This window comes from Ornithodoros turicata, chromosome 1 (genome assembly GCF_037126465.1).
Source record: "Ornithodoros turicata isolate Travis chromosome 1, ASM3712646v1, whole genome shotgun sequence".
NCBI classification, from domain to species: Eukaryota; Metazoa; Arthropoda; class Arachnida; order Ixodida; family Argasidae; genus Ornithodoros; species Ornithodoros turicata.
The window spans coordinates 78,557,814-78,578,532 of NC_088201.1; the positions used below are offsets into that span (position 1 = coordinate 78,557,814).

General features: G+C 45.6%; 1 protein-coding gene across 1 annotated transcript; it reads left to right on the forward strand.

The window, feature by feature from the left end:
- The first annotated feature begins 775 nt into the window (after positions 1 to 775).
- On the forward strand, positions 776 to 18,860 carry LOC135377477 (E3 ubiquitin-protein ligase MARCHF2-like). Its single transcript, XM_064609903.1, has 6 exons — positions 776 to 810; positions 4,307 to 4,575; positions 5,106 to 5,215; positions 5,526 to 5,746; positions 12,159 to 12,320; positions 18,661 to 18,860. Exons 1-6 carry the CDS (start codon positions 776 to 778, stop codon positions 18,773 to 18,775), a joined length of 912 nt encoding a protein of 303 aa, XP_064465973.1. The 3' UTR covers positions 18,776 to 18,860.
- Positions 18,861 to 20,719: the final 1,859 nt, after the last annotated feature.

Below are 20,719 nucleotides of genomic sequence, written 5' to 3' on the forward strand. Positions count from 1 at the left end.
CGAAAAAGTTTCATTGTGAACCAGTGAGCAGCCGGATGAAGGGATGGGCCGATAGCAGTTGGAGCCTACCAGCCCCAGGCTAAATCTATCTTATGGTAAAAGTTTCAATATCCCACAGTTACTTATATTATCTCATCTAGAGATTAGAGGGAGTGACCAATAGCAGTTGAGTCTAGCGATGAGTGGAAGTGACCAATTGCAGTTGGAGCCTGTTAGGGAGCTCTAGACATAAGTGACCAATGAGAGTCTTGTAGTGAGATGGGCCAATGAGCAGACCACTTGCAGTTAGATGAACCGATAGCAGTTGGTGTCTATCGAGGGAGCTGAGTGACCAATGAGCGCAAGAGACGACCAGGACTAATGATCTCTCTGATGCAGCTGAACCAAATAAAGGTTGAAATCAACAATAGTCGTGTGTCTTGTCTGAAGCCGCTGCATTGTGGTTTAGGAGCGGCAGGCTAGCCAATCACTGTTCAGTAGGCTTAGCGTGGACCAATCAGGGCCAGACATCGGTAGGTTTCGGTGTGAAGGGACAATAAGTAGGCTTAGCCTGGTTCGGCTTAGAAGTCAGTAGGCTTAGAATGGACCAATCAGCATGAACTAGGCAGAGCTGGTGAAGAGTTGCGCCATCTGGTGTCAGTGAGCTTAAAACGGCCAGCGAGGGCCAATCGGTAGCGGCCAATTAGAGCGTTTAGAAAGTCTGGTAGAGTGGTCAGTAGGCTTAGCGTGGACCCGGCTTAGAAGTCAGTTGGCTTAGAATGGACCGATCAACGCGATGTGGGTGGAGCCAGTAAAGAGTTGCGCCACGAGGTAAGTAGCATGGACCAATCAGGGCCAGCCACAGCAGAACCAAGCCGTGTCCTATGACGCAGCTGGACCAATAGCATAATTTCTATTAAATGTGTAGGGAACCTTCTTCGGCGCCGTCAAAGCATGCGCAGAAACGTTGTGAACCAATGAGCAGCAGGGTGGAGGCATGCGGTTAGCACGGGCCAACAGCAGTTGGAGCCTACCAGCGTATGACCCCCGCTAAACTTATCTTATGGTAAAAGTTACAATCTCCCACAGTTAAATTTATCTCATCTAGAGATGAGTGTGAGTGACCAATGAGTGGCTTGCAGTTCAATGGACCAATAGCAGTGGGTGAGTGGCCACTTGTTGTTAGATGGACCAATCGGAGTTGGAGCCTATGAGGGAGCTGGGTGAGCGGCCACTTGCAGTCAGATGGATTAACGAGCAGACCACTTGCAGTTATATGAGCCAATAACAGTTGGAATCTACCGAGGGAGCTGAGTGAGCAATGAGCGCGAGAGATGACCGCATAGAATTATGGACCAATGATCTCTCTGATGCAGCTGAACCAACCCACAGCTGGACTAGGAGGCTGTTATACCAAATAAAGGTTGCAATCAACAATTGTCGTGTGTCTTGTCTGAAGCTGCTGCCTGGCTTAGGAGCGACAAATTCAGGTTAGCCAATCACCGTTCAGTAGGCTTAGCGTGGACCAATCAGGGCCAGCCATTGGTAGGCTTAGAATGGACCAATCGTTGTGAAGGGCCAATCAGCGTGAAGTGGGTGGAGCCAGTAAAGAGTTGTGCCATCTGGTGTCAGTGGGCTTAGAACGGGCCAGCGAGGGCTAATCGGTAGGCTTACATTGGGGACGGCCAATCAGGTCTGGAAAGTCTGGGAGGGTGATCAGTAGGCTTCGGCTTAGATCTCTGAATCCGTAAGCTTAGAATGGACCAATCAGCATGAAGTGGGCGGAAAGTTCCACGCCACAAGGTAAGTTTGAACATCTGAGATAAAGCCGCAGCGGGGCCGCTGCCATCTTGCGGGCGCGAATAAAGGCTATGTTCAGCGAGCCAATCGGTGGGCTTAGAATGGGCCAATCGGTGGCGGCGGCCAATCAGAGAGCTTAGAAAGTCTGGGAGAGTGATCAGTAGGCTTAGAATGGACCAATCAGCGGAGCTCAGCGATCGGCGTGCACCAATCAGCGTGAAGTGGGCGGAGCCAAGTAATTAGCATAAAGGGGCGGAGCTACGGTCAGCCAATCAGCAATCAGTGGGCTTAGCATGGGCCAATGAGCGTGAAGTGGGCGGAGCGAAGCCAACTAATTAGCATGAAGGAGCGGAGCTACGGTCAACCAATCAACGATCAGTTGGCCTGGCATGAGCCAATCAACGTGAAGTGAGCGGAGCTAATGGCGGCGAGGGAGGAGGAGTGTCGTTGGGAGGAACCCGAGAGGTCTGCCTACCTGATTAGGCGGCATGTTTCTCGGGAAGGGAAAGGTGGTGGAGAGGAGGAGAGGAAAGGGTGAAGTGGAAGACCGAGCGGAATCCGCTCGGGGGGAGGATAGCTGCGTCCATGGGCCGACTTCAGGGGAACAGTGCCGGCATACGCCTATTACACATCTGAGGGAAACCCAGGAAAAACCCCAGACGGCACAGCCGGCCCGCGGATTCGAACCGCGTACCTCCCAGTCTCCAAGCGCACGCGTTACCGCTGCGCCACCGGAGCTGGTAGCTAATGGCGGCCAATCAGATGGCTTTGGAATTGGTTTGTGTTGGCTTAGAACTGAATTTTGGCTTAGAATTGGATTCGAATTGGATTGGAATTGGATTAGAGAAAACTCTCGGCTATAGGACATATATTTATACTACTGACACTTGTTATTAGCACATTTTAACACCTTCCTTCTTATTGTTCTCCAACCTACAAACCAATGCTGTTGAAGTTCTTGTGCTGATACCAAAATCATTGATTGCAGACTACATGGTGTGTCAGCTGTATCAAATACGCATCACTCACTCACCACTGTTGTAGGCTAGCCCTCTATTACCAAGCGATTTGTGTGCATCATTCATGATGTTGAAATCACAGGCTACATACGGTATCACAAATAGCTGAAGCTTGTACTCCAAGCATAATATGAGTGTATACAATGGAAAAATAGCTTCCCCCGCACGTTGGTATACCCGATACATAATTTTGATTCCATAGTGCACTGTGATATGCAATAGTTCTGTTGTGAAAGAGGCTAAGCCAAAAACTATGTGACATATGTGTTGCTAAATTAGTCACAGATGGGTAACACTCTTTGTGGCGCATCTAACATAACCTTGTCATCTCTCTACGTGGTGCAGCGTAGTTACCATTACAGTAGTACATACAGGAAGCATTGAGAAAGGTTGCATGAATGGAAATGGCTGAAACCATCTAGTATACTGCTTTGCAAGAAGCTTATATTATTTTCCTGCAGCCAGTGAATTTCCAGTATTTTCAATTCTGTCATGCACATACACACAGCTTTGCATTATCATTCTGACAGAAACACACGATTAATATCATTGTAGTAATTCACAGGATAGCCACAGTTGCTTCGCAGCGCTAACATGGAATTAAAAAAATCACAGGACCATGTCAGTTACTGTTGCCTAGTTACTGTCGCCGGGCTTACATGCTGCCTAGCATTGGAAAGGAGAACTAGCAAGTATTGGCTGACCTCTTTCAACACTTAAAAAGAAGAAGAACTAGCACAAAACGTGCTCCTATGACAGGTGTGTACCATCGGCACAAGACACCTGATTAAGAGGGCGTTTCTATTCACTTATGTTAATTTTAGACTTCTGGTGGGCACTCAAGCTTGTAGGTGAAGCCAAGGAAAGAAGATTGAGCAGTTCGATGACATATGGTGTAGCATGTCGGAACCTAAGAATTCGTAAATATTTAAATTGAGATTCACTCTGAACGTCATTGTAGTGGTGATTATGGCGTTCTTAAGTAATATGGCGTAACAGCAGAGGATCACTGACGGCACATCCAGAGATGGTATAGAGAGCGGAGTCCCCAATGCGGAAAAGCTGAGCTTGGCCGAACGAGAAGATGGACAACACATATACAGCTTCCCATCATGGGATCTATCCACCAGCTTTCGTGTTTTACCTATTATGCAGTGGAGTTGTTTCGCTGCACTTGGAGCATAGGGTGTTATGGAGTGCGTCAATCCAGCAGGATTGACGCGTCCATCCAATCCAATCCTGCGTCAATCCAGCGGAATTTCTTCCGATGCCTCATCCCGAAGAATTCAGTCGTATTGAAACCTCTACCCTTGTGTTGCAAATGCCAATGCCTGTGTCGAGAACACGAAAGGCAGCATCCAAGACCATCGATTGGCACCTTTGTGTCACGAGGTATTGTATTGCTGTTCGTTTCATTAATAAGTGCGCAAATCCACACATATCCAACTTTCTCATGGGCCATAATTACCACGCGGTTTTGTCTAAATATGGTTAATGACTCTTCGTAGGTCAAGGGCAGAAATTGTGAGGAAGAGGAATAAAAAGGAAGAAGGTGAAGTTGGTGAAGTTACGGATAACGAGCACTGCTCCGAGGACGAAAAAGAAGGTGAAGTTACGGTTCACGAGTACCCATTGGTTCGTTGGAACATTGAATCAGTAAAGAGCGAAGAGATGGCAGAGAAAAAGGAAGAGACTAGTCAGATTGACGACCAAGTGTGCCGAGTATGTTTCTCATCAGCCGAGCATGAACCACTTTACGCACCGTGCCACTGCAAAGGTACGTCTTGATATCCGCCAGTTGACAGTGCTTGGTGAGTGTGGTTTCCACTGTTGTGGTTGCCCTCTATACGCTTGTTCAGCGGTAGCACGTATACGTCGAATCAGCTGAACCGCATTAAAATTGTTATGCCCTGAGGCTCCCTGATTCTGTACTGTAAAGCCTCAATTTTCCGCGTCGTGTACTAAAATATTCGTGCGTTATAAGGGCAAGCGAAAATTTCGGTATCGCATATTTTATTTCTACAGCTGGTTACGCAGGCGGCCAGTGAGCATGACCCCCATGAGGCTGCTATTACTTTTTCAAGCTATTGCTTAACCTAACACGATAAAATTATGCTTCTTATAGAAATCTATTTTGAAAATGTAGCACGCATGGTATTTTTCCTCAACGTCATTTTTCGATGCTGCTTGCTCTTTCTCGCTCCGTGCTAACTCTGGTGTGTACGAGCATGCAAGAACAGACAACGTAAGTTTGAATTGCAATCGAGTAGTCGACGATCTACCTTTTCCTTCGTTATTCCTCGGCAGGCTCCATCGGACTCATCCACAAGAGCTGCCTGGAGAGGTGGTTGAAGGTTCGAAGCACGAGGACATGCAATGTGTGCGGTTTCGAGTTTAAAGTTGTCAAGAAGAACATGGTAGGCCATACACTGGAAGCAGTGTCTGATTTTCTCACTGAATTCTAGCGCGGTCTCATTGGAATAGAAACACCAAGTCAAAAAGCAGTAGGATGCTTTAGAATACACAAATGCAGATTAGTCATAACCCTGACCATAGAGATTGAACAGAGAATGAACGTGCAATTTACCCTGTACAATACCTTGATTTGCCTCTGGTGCGAGAAAAACATTGCTGTTGCCGAGATACAATATAGTGCCATAAAACAAAAACAGTGTTACCATTGTGGTCAGAGGTGAATGTGACAACCTTCTGTCGTTTCTACACCAGCCTCTACGGATGTTCTTCGCCGAGACTGAACACCGCGAACACCTGATCCTGATGGCTATTCACCTGATCTGCCTCGTGGGAGACGTCATGGTGCTGACGTTCGGCTGGTTGTTTGGAACGGAGTTCATACATGGTCGTAGCTGGTTCATCCATGTGCTCGTCTTGTCCGCCTTACTTCTGCAGAGCTCCTTCTGGGCCATCGTTGCCTTTGCGCGGTTTGGGTGAGTAGTTATTTGAGCGAACGAAGGTCTCCTTCAACATGTTGAGTTCATTAACTTTAGATGGATACACGATCCAACACACACGCGTATATGGACGGCACGACCTAAAGCACATGCTGTCTCATTCCGAGTTGTGTGCATGGATATGAAGTTGTCTGATTGCGGTGCTGTTGTGATTACACCCACAGCAGCTCGTATATAGGTCTATGGAAAGGTATCTGATTTAAAAAGCGAAGAATCATTGGTCGAGCTCTCTTCGCGAAAACGAAGCGAAGACATGTGAGGGCTTAAAGGAGAAATGAGGTTAATTTTAGCATTGCTCGAAACCCTGTTTCATCTGTCGAGCTCTCCATCAAGAGTCACCATGCAAAATATTCTCACTGTGCGCTGTATCGTCAGTGCGCAATCAAATTTATAAATGCAGTCGGAGAAAGCCGCGGACGGCCGACACGATCCTCATGTGACGTCGAAAAGCCCCCGTGCCTTTCTTCTTTTTCGTCTTTCTTCTCGGCTCACGCGCTGCTCATACCCGCTTGAGCCGCACCGGTCTACGTTACGAGCCACATGCCAGGGGAGCACGTTACGTCACGACGTTCCTTCATTCTTCGATACGCTCTTTCGTAGACAGTGAAAGCTGTGCCAAAGAGACCTCGCGCGCGCGATGCAGGTGACCTGCGCCCGTCGGCCTTTCGGAGCAGCTCATTTTATTCGTCGCAGAACACGCCGCAGACCCCCCTCCCCCAAAAAAAAAAGAAAAAGGGGAAAGGAAAACGAAAAAGAACTGGGTGTCACCTCGGTGCTCCTTTCAGTTCAAGTCTCGCGGATTATGCATCGCCGGTTCAGTCAAGTTACTTCACACGTATCAATCAATCAGCCTTTGCCGTACATCATCTCGCTGACATGGACACTGGTGCTTTCTACTAGTTTACCGACGCCGAGATTTGTAGCCACGGTTGAATGGGAGCGGTGGGGCACACACATACCAATGCCCACTATGTAACTATGTTAATTGTTAAATTGAGTAGAAAATCATATTTTGCAGTCTGCGCATGTAACATACATAGCTGTCATCAGTGACTGTTATTGCACTCGTTCCACGTGCAATAACCATAACAGGCAGCGTAATGTTCTAGCAACCTCTTGCAGCACCCCTGGCAACAGGACTCATGACTCGTTCCCCGTCCTTTGTCAGCGGTTCCACTGTCGCCTCTCAGTCTCATTACGCCGATTGTCCTGCTAAGTTGATTGCGCCAGCTGTGTCTGGTATACCTTTACTGCAAGTGCGTTGAGCGCGCCGGCGTTCGCCTGCCACAGGCTTCTGGATACTCACGCGAGATATTTGTCTTTGCATGCTCTTTCGTGAACTCCCGCGGCTCGATGATCCATTTTCCATTTCTACACTCTAAACCAGGTAACGCATATGTAACGGTTAAGTACCGCTTGGCCAAGAGGTACATTTTTAAAAAAAATTACCTCTTAAATTTAAGAGGTACACGCGCCCTCACATGCGGTACATGCAACGGATAGCGCGCAGCGATTTAGGCCTACCCATCGGGGTGGTTCCCCTCCTCTACGATATATTAACAGCCTCAGGATGCTACGCTGTACGATAAATATCACAAACAAATACCTTTACTCGAAAATTACATCCATCTCAGGGGTGATGCTTGTCCATTGCGAGCGTGCATTGGAATCTTCGGTTCCACATTTAGTATTATTATGTTTACTGAAACGTGGTGTAAAAGTCGGGAAGAATTATGTATTTTAGAAGGGTATGATACGTTCTTTAAGAACCGCACACAAAAAAGGGGCGGTGGCGTTTGTATTTTGGCAAAAAAGGAATTTGTTTGCCAAGTTATAGAATTTTCTGTGACATGTCCTGATTTTGAAGTTTTGACGATACGCTCAAGAAACCGAATTTTTATAGTATGTTATCGCCCGCCATCGGGTGATCCTGTGAATTTTCTTTCACTTTTAGAACGTCTTCTTTCGTTTGTTGTAGAACAGCGTTGTACCTGTTATTTGGGTGGTGATATTAACATTTACGTGTTTAAAGACTCCGCGCTTTGTGATGATTTTCAATTCCTGTTGAGTACACATAGCTTCGTTAACACAATTTCTCTCCATACGCGAGTAACCACAACTACCTCCACATTGCTGGATCTTTTTATTACAAATGGTGACACTTCTACTATGATGGCTGGGGTCATTAATGCACCTATAAGTGATCACCTTCCAATATTTCTATCACATAATGTGAGTGTACCAAGGCGTAGGGAGCAATATCTAGTTCAGTCGTTAGATGATGATAGTCTTGATTTTCGTGCTAGAATAATGAATTGTGACTGGAGCTTTGTTGCTCGTATGTGTCAGCCAGAGGAGGCATACAACGCTTTTTTAACAAGTTCCTGGAAATTTATCAAGAATGTTTTCCGGTGGCTATTAAGACACTACATAAAAAATATAGAAAGCCCTGGATGACCCCCGGAATCATCAAAATTGTTAGACGACGAGATAAAATGTACAAGGCGTTCTTAAAATACAGAAACCAGGAGCGCTTACTTCAGTACAAGAAGCTTAGGAATTACGCAACCTCTGCAATTAGTCGGGAGAAAAAGAGTTACTACACCAGTCTATTTTCCTCAATTTCCAAAAACAGCTTGTGGAAAAATGTTAATGTACTCCTGGGCAAAAACCCGCGGTCCAGTGGCATTGACAGTGTGACACATGGAGGCTCCACATTAATTGGGTGTGACATGGCGGAATGCTTTAACTCGCACTTTGTTAATCAATTTGAAATGTGTCAAGATCCAACACTGGCTACAGCTTTTGTCACTTACCAGTGCCCCCAATCACTTTTCTTTTTCCCTGTTGACGAAAACGAGATTGTTGCAGCCATACTTTCTATGAAAAATAGCAAAAGCCTGGGTGCTTTTGATATGCAGATTGCTCCTATAGAAAAATGTCGCGAATAACATATCGTCCCTGTTGGCACATCTCTTTAACAAGTGTATCTCCCTTGGAGTTTTCCCAGCTCAAATGAAGATTGGAAAGGTTTGTCTTATTTACAAAGGTGTCGACTCACAGAAGATAACTAACTATCGACCGACCTCCATACTGCCAGTGTTTGCAAAAATATTTGAAAAAGTCATCTATGCACGTATTATCAGTTTTTTTTACCATAATTCTATATTAACATCAGCTGAATATGGCTTCCGCAGATCAAAATTTACCGAGCTTGCTCTTTTAAAAATAAAATAAACTATACTGGAGGGATTTGAACATAAGTTACTCACGTTAGGCATCTTTTTGGACTACTCGAAGGCATTTGACTCGATCGACCATAGGATTTTGATGCAAAAGCTTAGTCGTTATGGAGTGCGTGGCATCGCTCTGTCATTGCTCGTGTCTCATCTCAATAATAGATTTCAGTATGTCGCTGTTAGCGGCTCTTGTTCATCATGGCTACCTGTCCGGTGTGGCGTACCACAGGGAAGCATGCTGGGACCTCTATTATTTATACTATATACCAATGACATTGTTAATTTATGCTCTGATACGCAGTTTATGATGTATGCTGACGATACCAGCTTGCTTTTCCGTGGTGCGGATGCTAATGAAGTTGTTGAAAACGCGAACTCGCTGTTGCTCAAAATTTCGAGTTGGTCCAAGACAAACTGTTTGAAACTAAATCCTAACTAAACGAAAGGTGTCTTTTTTCGACCTAGAAATAAAGTTGTAGCTGTCACGCGTGAGATTCATTTAGATGACGAAAAAATTCCTCTGGTCGATACAGTGAAAATCTTGACTGTATATTTCACTGCCACCTTGCACTGGAACACGCATATCCAACACGCTCGGTCAAAGATAGCCCCAGTGCTGGGTCTAATGTACAGATGCAAAGGTGTTTTACCTAAGGAGGTGTTACGTATGATATATTATGCACACATTGATTCACATATAAACTACTGTCTGCTGCGGTATGGTACTGTCTGCTAAAATATTAACGGTTCAAAAAAAGTTCTTACGCATATTAGAAAATCTATCATACAATCACACCACTCGTGGACTTTTCGAGAAATATGATACCTCAAATTCACAATATGTATAATTACAAACTTGGTTTGACTTACAGGAGGGCGGTTAAGGCGAGCTTGAGGGAATTCTTAGACATTGCGAACATACGACCCGCCTATCGCACTTACAATTATGGAAATCCCTCTACGTATAGATTTTCACAAATTAGGACGTCATATGGGTTCCAGAAAGTGCAATATAACTTGGTGAGATTATTAAATAGTAGCACAGATGATATCACGAGAATAAATAATGGGGAGTTACTGGCGCAGTTCTGCAGACTGGAATGACTTTATTTGGGAGTGTATGAGTTTTTGTTCTTGAGCTTGGCTTGGATTCTTATGTATGTATGTGTTTTTTGCTACTGCCGAGACAGCATCATTATGTATTATAGAGTGTCTGTGTTTTGCTGCTGGCGGGGGGTGAGGACTCTGCCAAGTCGTCTTAGACTTTTTTCCTCGCCCGCCCTTCACTCAGTGATAAATAAATAATAATAATAATAATTATTATTATTGTCATGATGCACAAACGCCTAACACACGGGGCACAACGTATATGAATGAACGCTGACCACTGCATCTCTCCTTCACCATTGCAGCTGCTCATGCAGCTGTGGTCACGCTTCTTTATCTCTTCCACACCTTTGGATTGCTGTTCTTCCCCAATTTCCGTTTCTTCCGCAGAACGTAACACCAACCACAGATGATGACTGACTCACCCATTTACGACATCGCCTGGACGTAACCTATAGGAGAAAATACAATGTAAAAATATCCAAGAACCGAAATAGCTGGCCTGAAAAACATGCATACTTGCTTGTGTAATCCAGGTGTAAAGTGCAATCTAGGCTTCTCTAATTCATGCATCAACGTTCGTGCATGAAGCGCAGAGTTCGTTGTCTTCGTCCCTCAGTCGTTGTGTCCAGCCTGCCGGTGATCAGGACCACTGGGAATCAGAGCGAAGATGAACGAAAATGCGTTGTGCGGACGAATAATTACTTCATAGGTATAATACGCACCTTAGTTACTCAAAACTTGAAAGCGTCGAACGAGTTTCTTCAAAGACCGAGCAGACTCGTCCTCGCTCCCCGACGTTTCAAAACAAACTGATTTGCCAGCGGTTGCAAGAAACGCATTCTTCCCAAACGTGCGATCCCTCACGGTCACGGGTTCTAGTTATTGCACTTCTTTGATAGAATGATCGTGCTGATCCATTATGGCACTGCTGCATAAGGGAATTTATTGACTGGTATTCGGAATCACACGAAATATTTTTGCAGCGCATGGAGATCGTGGGAAGGCGTTCGTACTCATGCGCCGGAAACACGCGGTATACATGAGGTACAGCTGCTATAGACCGCGCTTCAAAGGTACCTAGCCGGTACGGATGGGTCTCGGAGCCCTTGTACCGTTTGAAATTCGCAGTGGTCGCGAACTGTACCTGCTGGATGAGGACTGTACCTCATGTGTACCGCTTGGCCCAGGTGCGGGTCCTCTTTCATGCGGTACATACCGGGTGCCGGAATTAGAGCGTAGGCCGCTCCTACTTTCCAAGGAAACACTGCTTGCTGCGGCTTTCGTGTTGTTGGGGTGATCAAATGTCCATTACGAAACCCTTCCGCTGTCGCGTCTCACATAAGTCAAAACCGATATTACCAATTTTCTGACGGCATGCTTGCATTAGTTTCTGTTGACCAGTGCACTGTATTTGTATTTCTGTTTATTTTGCTCGCACGTGGCTTGCCTGGCAGGGAAGGGCTTATGGTGATCACCTTTTATGATCGAATCGGAAGCGCTGCTCCGAGTCAAGCTCCTTTTTCAAGCTCCCTTCAAGCTCCGCGCAACCTTTTTGGTTCCCTTCTTATTTAGACACACACACATCACAGCTAAGGTTCCTGATCGCTCCACGAGCGTAGGTCTCCACGTACCTTTCGACGCGAAATATTATGTATTTTGTATATTATTTGTTATGTCCTGATTTAATGACACCTTATCCGGGACAAATAGTGTTATGTTGTTTATTCTGAATGACGAATAAGTAAACCGTGCAATATGGCTTCTGAATGTTTCAGAAAGTGTTGAATGTTTCGTAAGGGATTTTTGCTGTTGTCAGAGGTATTTGGAGGCGGCAATTTACGATTTACTGCCAATAATATGAGCATATGTAAATGTTGGGACGGCAAATGCAGTCGGTATTCAAATTGCACAAGTAAAATATCCAGCTCGCTGAATTCTGAGAATCGCAAAGACAAACTGCCTATAGTGACATGCTGCAAACCTAAGATACCTAAACACTGAGTGCATATATTGTAGAATTTCGCCTATGCTGTATGCAGGGTATGCGTGGAACCCATTGTACGATGGCGCAGGCGCACAGGCGCGATTCAGGTCGTTATAAACGCTGACGATGGACCGCCGCCTGTTGTCTCACAAGCCCCTGCCTCACCTTCGCAACAAGACAACGTTACAAGAATAGGGCCAAGGGCATCGTCAGAAGGGTGAGATTATCGGTCACTCCTTTGAGTGAGAAACGTAATATCTACTCTTAAGTTGCTGATGTGCACACTAGCTCAACCCGATTTCAATCTCACTTACTACTTACTAGCAACCTCGAGCAATGAGATGAACAAGAATTTTAGCCCGTTCCGTCAAGCTAGAAACAATCATGGATAGGTTTTGTAGATTTCCTACGAATTGCACGTGTCTAAGTAAACAGCTCGTTTTTACGCCTCCCGTATGTTTTGCACGAGCAAGGCGAATGCATGCAACGGTCGTTAGAACGTACACACGTACATATCTGTTATACTATTGGTAAGAACATCCATCAATTGTTCTCAAGCTGCTACACTGAAGCATGCCCATAGAATCTGAAGTTATAGCTTCAAAGTTCAATTCACGATTAGAAACTTACTTTTACATGAGGCATTAATTGGGTGATGCAGTTGTACTGCCAGTGAGAAGGCCATCCTTTGAGTTGCAAGAGTTTCTACAAGCGACCATAGGCCCTTTGCGTCTTATGTTCTTGCTTTTACTTCGACTTGCTTTTGGTACATTACAATCCGTAACAAAACTATGCAGGGTGTTCAAAATCGTAACGTAACGTATTACGAATGGAATGTTACGTGTTACATGTTATTACGAATGTTAATTCGAGAGAAATCGAATTTTCTGAATTGAACTCTGAAATCTCCCAATTCAACCCTACGGTTTTTTGCCAGAACCGGAATTCGCATGTCGGGTTTACAACATTCCACAACAATATACACTACCTATTTCCAGGATAAACGTAGCTGAAAAAAAAAAGATAGAAAGAAAGCGAACACCGCAGTTTTGTGTTGTTCCCCGTCACACACTTCCCCGTCAAGTTAATGCAAGATGCGTCGGAGGAGGACGGCGACTCACCTCCTTCCTGTCCCCTTCTCACTCTTGTTCTAGATTAACCTCACCATGCTGTTATCAGCAGTAAGTGTGAAAGAGGAAAGGTGAAGGGGAATGTCCATGGTCTCCTCGCATCACTTCTTTTAAGGGCGCCTCACACTAGACGAACAAAACACGAAGCAGCAGCAAAGCACGAGCAAAACGAACGAAAGCAAAACTGCTGGCGAACAATGTTTCCAGTGCACGTTCGCCGAACATCCTCGCACACTGCAGAAGGAGACAAAAAACATCGGAGGACAGCAAATGTTTTGCCAGTGTGATTGAAATCGCGAACAAAAACATGCACGAAGAACATGTGCGCCGAACAAAAAGCTGTGTTTCGGACATTGCTCGATTTTCGAGATGGAAAACACGGCTGTCCAGAGTACAGCGTTGCGAACCCAAGGGAATTTTCTTAATATCAATAGAATTTGAAGTTGCATCGACCAAAAAAATACTAATAATAATAGTAATAAAATAAAATTCTTGCTCAAAATCTAGGGAGTTGTATATCGTCGAATATACATGTGTAGGAGCTATGACATTTTTTTAAGACGAAAAGAACGTAACTTACTAAAATAAGTACCTGCCATCCCATTTGCGCGTCCAATTGTTTCACTCTCCCTTCCGCTCTCCCAGAGAGCGCAGTTGGAGTAGTCACGAGGCGCTTCCGAAAAAAAAAAAAGTCAAGTTGGAAGTAGAGATTTAGATTTCCACGTACGATGAGTCCTCCCACATTTGTGTGGCGACATACCGCACGTGCCGCAGCATAGGACCTCGGGAAGGACTTCCGCAAGAAGTATTAATTGTTTCAGCGAAGTTTGTGGACAGCCTTATTAATAACCCTTTTTCGTTTAATTTGTGGGTCGAGCTCGTAGAGAAATTAAATATGGCAGATCTATTGCCACTGTCGTCTCCAGGAGAAAACTTCGGTCATGTCATGTCATGTCATGTGGTATGTGGTGTATGTGCATGTTCAACGGAGTCACTCTCTCAGAAGAGCTGTTTCAGACAATTTATTTGTACCTGTTTTTGTGGCTGCAGCTTGTAACTTGTCTTGCAGCAAAGCCTCCACCGCTCACTACACCTCCATTGAAGAAATGTGGCTTGAATGTGCTTGAATGCGGTTGCATCAGATGAACATTTGCAACTAACTTTGATAAGTGGCTTGTTGTCGTCATCCTCTTCTCTCTCTCTTATCCTTGTCAATCTCATCGCTCATACCTGTAGATAGATTTTAACTACCACACACTCTCTCTCACATCATCTTTCCCATAATCATCTCCGACACGCTCACCATGGTTTTGGCGCTCTATGGCCTTTGTTGCCTTTGTGCCATTAAACACATCAATCAATCAATCAATCAATTGATAAGTGGCCAGAGAGCCTCCTGTGCCGTCTCAGTTTCGTGCGATGTCCTCTGGTCTGTTTCACCTTAGTATGAAGATTGTACATTGATAACATGGTAGCAAAGTAGTTGTACTCGACCTACCTGAAGCGAGATACCTGAACGTGATGGGCAGCCTTTCTTTGGGTTCAGTGACGAGACGGAAGGGCGTGACCTGCGTCAACAGTATCACGGAATGAAAAAGCTCCTCACATGTGTGCCCAGGTTCATCGCCAATAGTTATCAGGGTCTTCTCGAGGTTCTCACAGCATCCCTGCACCACACGGCAATCATGACCTGACCCACAATCTTCGTTGTCGTTGTTTCTCGTCGTTGTCGTCCCTGGTTTCTGATTTGTACATCGCAAGTGCTGCCAAAATGTCACCATCGTCGTTGCCCATGATCAGCCAGACAGCACAGCAGTATCGCCGCATCGCCAAAGCGTCGTCCATGATGGATTGTTTTCCTAGCGCGTTTTCACGAGAGCTCGTGCAGTGTGCGTGCATTGGGAAGCACGGGCAGAACATGAAATGTTTTGCAAAGCAATGTTCGCCAGCACTGTTGTTGCTCTCTGTTTTTTGTTTTCCCAGTGTGAGAAGGCCCCGAACAAATGCAAAACATCTGCGAGCACGTGCTTTTCATCGCGTGTTCTGCTGTTGTTCGCCTAGAGTGAGTAGGCTATTAGAGATCTGAGCTCGGCCGACAATCTAGTCGTAGTATTATTAGTATTATGTATTATTTTTTTGTTATTTAGTGTTAGCGCCGCGAAGCAAGTGTGGCTATGAGCGGCGTACAGACATGGACAGATGGAGAAATGACAGCAAGAAGGAGTGGGGGACAGGGGGTTAGTATGCGTCCTGCACTCTTAAAAATGAACTTCACCGCATAGCAGGCTCCTAGCCAACCACAATCTCGAATGATATCGTTATCTGCCCCGATTTGTTGAAAACAGGAGGCGTACGCCTTTTTGTGACACTTATGCTGTTCATAATTGTCACAAAAAAGGCGTACGCCTCCCGTTTTCAACAAATCAGGCGAGAGGACGATGTCATTCGAGATGATGGTTGGCTAGGAGCGTGCTATGCGGTGAAGTTCATTTTTAAGAGTGTGGGCCGACTTCAGGGGGAACTGTGCCGACATTCGTCTGCAAAGTCTTCGGAAAACCCAGGGAACTTCCCGTTTTCATACTGATTTGTGGGAAGTGTTATGTATTTGTATTATAATACAAAATATGAGTATTACTGTCCACCCGTGGTGATAGCTAACAACCACAGCAACAACAACAAGAACTTCATTTTAAGACGATGAATGGGAAGTTACATCGCCAGATGCGATACTCTACCCCATTGCTGCACTCTTAAACATGAACTTCACCACATAGCACGCTCCTCGCCAACCATTATCCCGAATGACAACGTTTTCGCCCTAGATTTGTTGAGAACGGGAGGCGGAGCCTATTTTGTGTTCATTATGCACGGCACAGAATAGGCTCAAAGTTTCAACAAATCAGGAGCGAGAACGTTGTCATTCGGGACGATGGTTGGCCAGGAGCGTGCTATGTGGTGAAGTTCATTTCTTAGAGTGTGGTAGTGATGTGGGAAATGAAATAATGAGCCCCTTCACAACAAGGATCGAAATCTGGTTGTGTCCAGAAGGGTCAAAAGACCTTTGAGCGCAGTGTGTTGGAGGGCTGGATTCCTTCAGGGACCAAGCAAATTTGATAGGGAGAAGGGACGAGAGTCCTGCTCACTAAGAGACCCGGAGACTACGGTTCGGGAAGGTTGGTAGTGTAGGAAATGGAGAAGAATGTGCTCCAGGTCCTCTAGAGCACCGCAGTGACAACATCTGGGAGAGTCAACTTGTCGCAAGCGGTAACACCTCTGAGTCGCATTGAGTCGCATTCGATGAATTAAGGCAGCATCTTGACGAGAGGTGTTTCCTGCCATGCAGAAAGCGAGCGACGGATCGACTCTGCTCAGCCCTGTTCCTGTGTGAGGTATTCCCTGCGATTTCTGGCTGATCTTCCTGATCTTCCTGAGGAATGTTTGCACAATTCTCCCTGAAGTCGGTCCAGGGCGTTTACTAATCATCCTCTCCCCCTCTCCTTCGTGCTGTCCTGTATCCATCTGTAGACGTCTGTACGCCGCTCATGGCCACAGTTGCTTCGTGGCGCAAAAAAGACATGTCGCGGATAAAATAAACATACTGTATATCTTAAGTATTTGAATGGTACGAATTCACAAGTTCTTCTGCGACAGCATGAATGTATTTCTTCGTTACCGTATTGCAGGAGGCAACAACATTTCGGAGAATGTTTCAAAAATCGTAGATTCTAAACCCAGCGCGACCAAACGCAAAAATGAAATGTAAAGAATAAACCTTCGAAATGCCATGAATAGCTCGTGATTAGTAGTGCTGCATTAGGGTTCTTTATTTTCGGGTTTTATGATTTTTTTTTCATCCGTGAGCGTGAAAATCGTGCGACATGTTCACGCAGAAATTCGAAGAAAATCAGGTGTTTCCACCCCGTATTTTATCTGTCATTGGAGATTTTCGAGTGAGACCCAAGTCGTGTGATTGAAGCCACCATTTTGATAACGAGTTCGGAAAGTAGAATTTGTACTATTCTATTGTCGCAACACGCAAGCTTTGTCATTGTACAATATCTCAGATGCTACATATGTACGCGCCATTATTGAGTGAGAACAAGTCACCAGACAAGAAGCACTTGGACCTGGGGCGTTGAATGGCCAGCGAAATTCCCACACTGTGCCCCCCCCCCCCCCCTCCATGAGAGTACCTCTTTAGGTTCGGTTGGGCGGGATTACAGAAGGACAACGCAGGTCTCCCTCCGGCCTGTTTTAGCTGATACCACGACTCGCCCCTTTGAGGCCTTACCGCGGCATCGCATCGACATCTTTTTCAGTAACATTACTGGGATAGTAATGAAAAAGATCAAAGAGAGCACTAAGTAAGCAAGACCACGAACCCCGGGACGATCCGTGTGTATCCCATACGTTCACGCCATAGCCCATAACATAAAGAACGTCGCCAGTAGATATGGTGTTCCCTTTGTCTTCTCGGCGCCCATCACGTTGAATTCCTTGTGCGCCAAGGTCAACCGTCCGAAGAAAAAACAAGTGTGTGCCACCCAACATAGAAACCCACATGTAGAATGCCAGCAACGTGTGGCCTACGAAATCCCACTGCAGAGCGGACGCGTTTATATAGAACAAGCCGGAAGATGTAATATAATGTCAAGACTTCAGGAACATCGTGCATCCATTAAGAGAACACCATCCGGGCCCCTCGCTTTGCACTGCCGTGACTGTGGGTGCAAACCAGACCTCACGCGAACACACGTGCTATACGTACACAATGAGCAGCTTACGAGGGAGATAATAGAGGCCTTTTTCATTGCTAAACACAAGGATGATCAATGCGTAAGCGCTCCGTCACTAAACCTCTCCCCCGCGGAGACAAGTTATCTCGGGAACACGTTGGAGTTCAATCCGAAGATGTCAGTTTGTTAGGAACAAGCTTTCCCCTTTTTTTCGTGTATATAAACATGTTTCGATTAGTAAAGACTGTTAGTTGAGAGTTAGCAGTCGTCCTGTCTTCGTTCTTTTTCCGCGTCCTTGTGCTGCTTAGTCACGATGAACGTACACCAACTACTCCGCCTCCACACACACCATCGCACCTCTGGGATTCCCGGTACATACCGGGATGTACCGGAATTTCTGTGAGCGTGTTCGGGGTGCAGATACCGTGAAAAACCACGTGTAATCTGAAAACTAAAAACCATAAAGTAGTACACTAATACCCTCACTCATATTTTTCGCTCACGCACTAGGTGTAGTACGTTGCTTCCAGTAGCAATCGGGTATAGAGTACAGCTGGGTGTGGTGAAACATTGCATTCATAACGGCCAAAATAAAGTGTCGTTGCTTTCCAACTGTACGCTGATGGTTCCCACACCTAACTTGCGACATGAGAGAGCTGTGCAATTAATTTGTGCACTTTCGTTTTTATAGCGTATCTAGGCAAGAGACGAAAGAGGAGGATAAGGAGGCAAGACAGGTTCCCTCTGGCGGAGCTACCTCTGCTGTCGTCCACAAGATCCGGAGGAGTGCCAGCAGTTCCTTTTGACAGTTCACTAGTAACTGACTAGGTACTATATCGTTCGGTGCTATTAAAGCACACGCTAATAAACTGAATTAATAATCGCTCAGCATATAGGTATAGGCATGTGTTCATGACTTGAGAGCATGCACTAATGTGTTCTAGGAACAGTGCCCGTTGCGAAAACTATTCACCGGTGCATGAAGATGAGTGTGACTGTACCCGTAATGTGCTGGAAGCAGGATGTTGGGCTTTTTTTAAATATAGGCTATGAAACAGGCGGCGTACAATTTTGAGACTGCACCGTGGCAGGTATCTGAAGCTAAAACACAATACTCTGTGTGGGACTCCGTGCGCGCGATAATACAGTGACCCTGTAGCAGTACGAGCTCATGAAATGTTTGCCATATATCAGAGGAGTGTATTTCTGCGCGCGCGAGGACTGATGAGCGGCTAATTTGTCTCTACAATCCCTGAACATCCTGCAGGAACCATAGTTTCACCTGACATCCACTCTGTACACCAGACGGAACACTGTGTAGGTACGTCTTTAACTCTTGTGGAGAGAATGAAGGAAGAAGATACAGTGGTACCTAAATGTGTGGAAACGTTGATCCTGCAGAGACTTCGGCTTACACGTCAATAGGGTACGAATTTGACAGAATTCAGAGGCTACGCTGAGACTCAAATCAAAGCTGAAACAAAAGCATTCGAACGAAGGGTAAGACTTGTGGCACCAGAACTTCCCACGAATACTACTTTGGCGTCCGGTGCGGTACGCTGTTCTCGATACCCCATCCCCTCTATTCTTTTCCGAATAAACATATCCCAGCCCCTCCACCATATACCGTGCGTTAGCGAAGTATGCTTTTGCGGTGACTACTAAACCTTTATTAATGGGCATTAATGCATATTTTCGGATATGCACTTACTTCACCTGGTTACCTAGATCACACTTACCGCACTCAGACCGCATAAATGAATTCAAACAGATATTCCACGCGGTCTTTTTGCGGTTAGCAGCACAGGTTGTGGAGTTTCCATTGCAGCATCAACAGGAATATGAAAGGATGATGATTCTGCGACTCAGGGTATTCGCGCAGCAACCTTCGCTTTCTCTGAAAGGTAGGACACTAGGAAGATGTGCTCTAACATCTGACACAGATGACGAACAGCTAAAGTAAACGAATCTTGCTTAGTTTTGTGCGGCTTTGGAGACATACCCGTTCTAGGTGTCGGTACCGTTTATATATAAGGAAGAAAGTTCTGTGGATGAGTGGGGTAGATGGGGCAGGATAGAGTGGAGTACAGACTGTGGTCCACAGATGACTTAGCTGTAGTCAGGCTTGTACGTATTTAAAGTATTGTATTTAAAATACTGTATTTTAAGTGTGTTTTTTTTGTATGTAGTGTCGTACTAGTTACTTTTTCGAATGGTTATCTTTCTATCAAATACTTTTTCCGGTGCTTTCTACTCAGTACTTTAATAACTTCGTGAATTGTCTTCGCACTGCTGCCAGCTTCTCGCAGCCTGTCACAGTTTTGTGTTCTCGCCTCTGAAACCCGCCAACACCCTCCCACACACGAGCTGCTCAACTTTTGGGACACTGGAAAAAGACACACGTTCGTGGAAATGCTGCCCCCCCCCCCGCATCATGCGTTGTGCGTGTTCTTTGACGCTTCTCATCTTTTCTTTTACAAAAGTGACCAATCAAGGTATATCTAAACAGGTAGCGCAACTCCCATAGGCCCCTGTGTCTTCAGAATGACGCCATGGTAGAGACGGTCAGCGCCACCCATCCGTTGCGCGGACTACTACGACTGTAAATAAATGATGTCAGAGGTGACGTCAGCAGTATGAATAATAAGTAGTGCATAAGTAGCCATGGCAGGTTTACGTTTCGCGCACTTTGTTTGCGTTGTATTCCCTTTTCATCACCCAGGCAACAATATCAGACGAGAACACAGAAA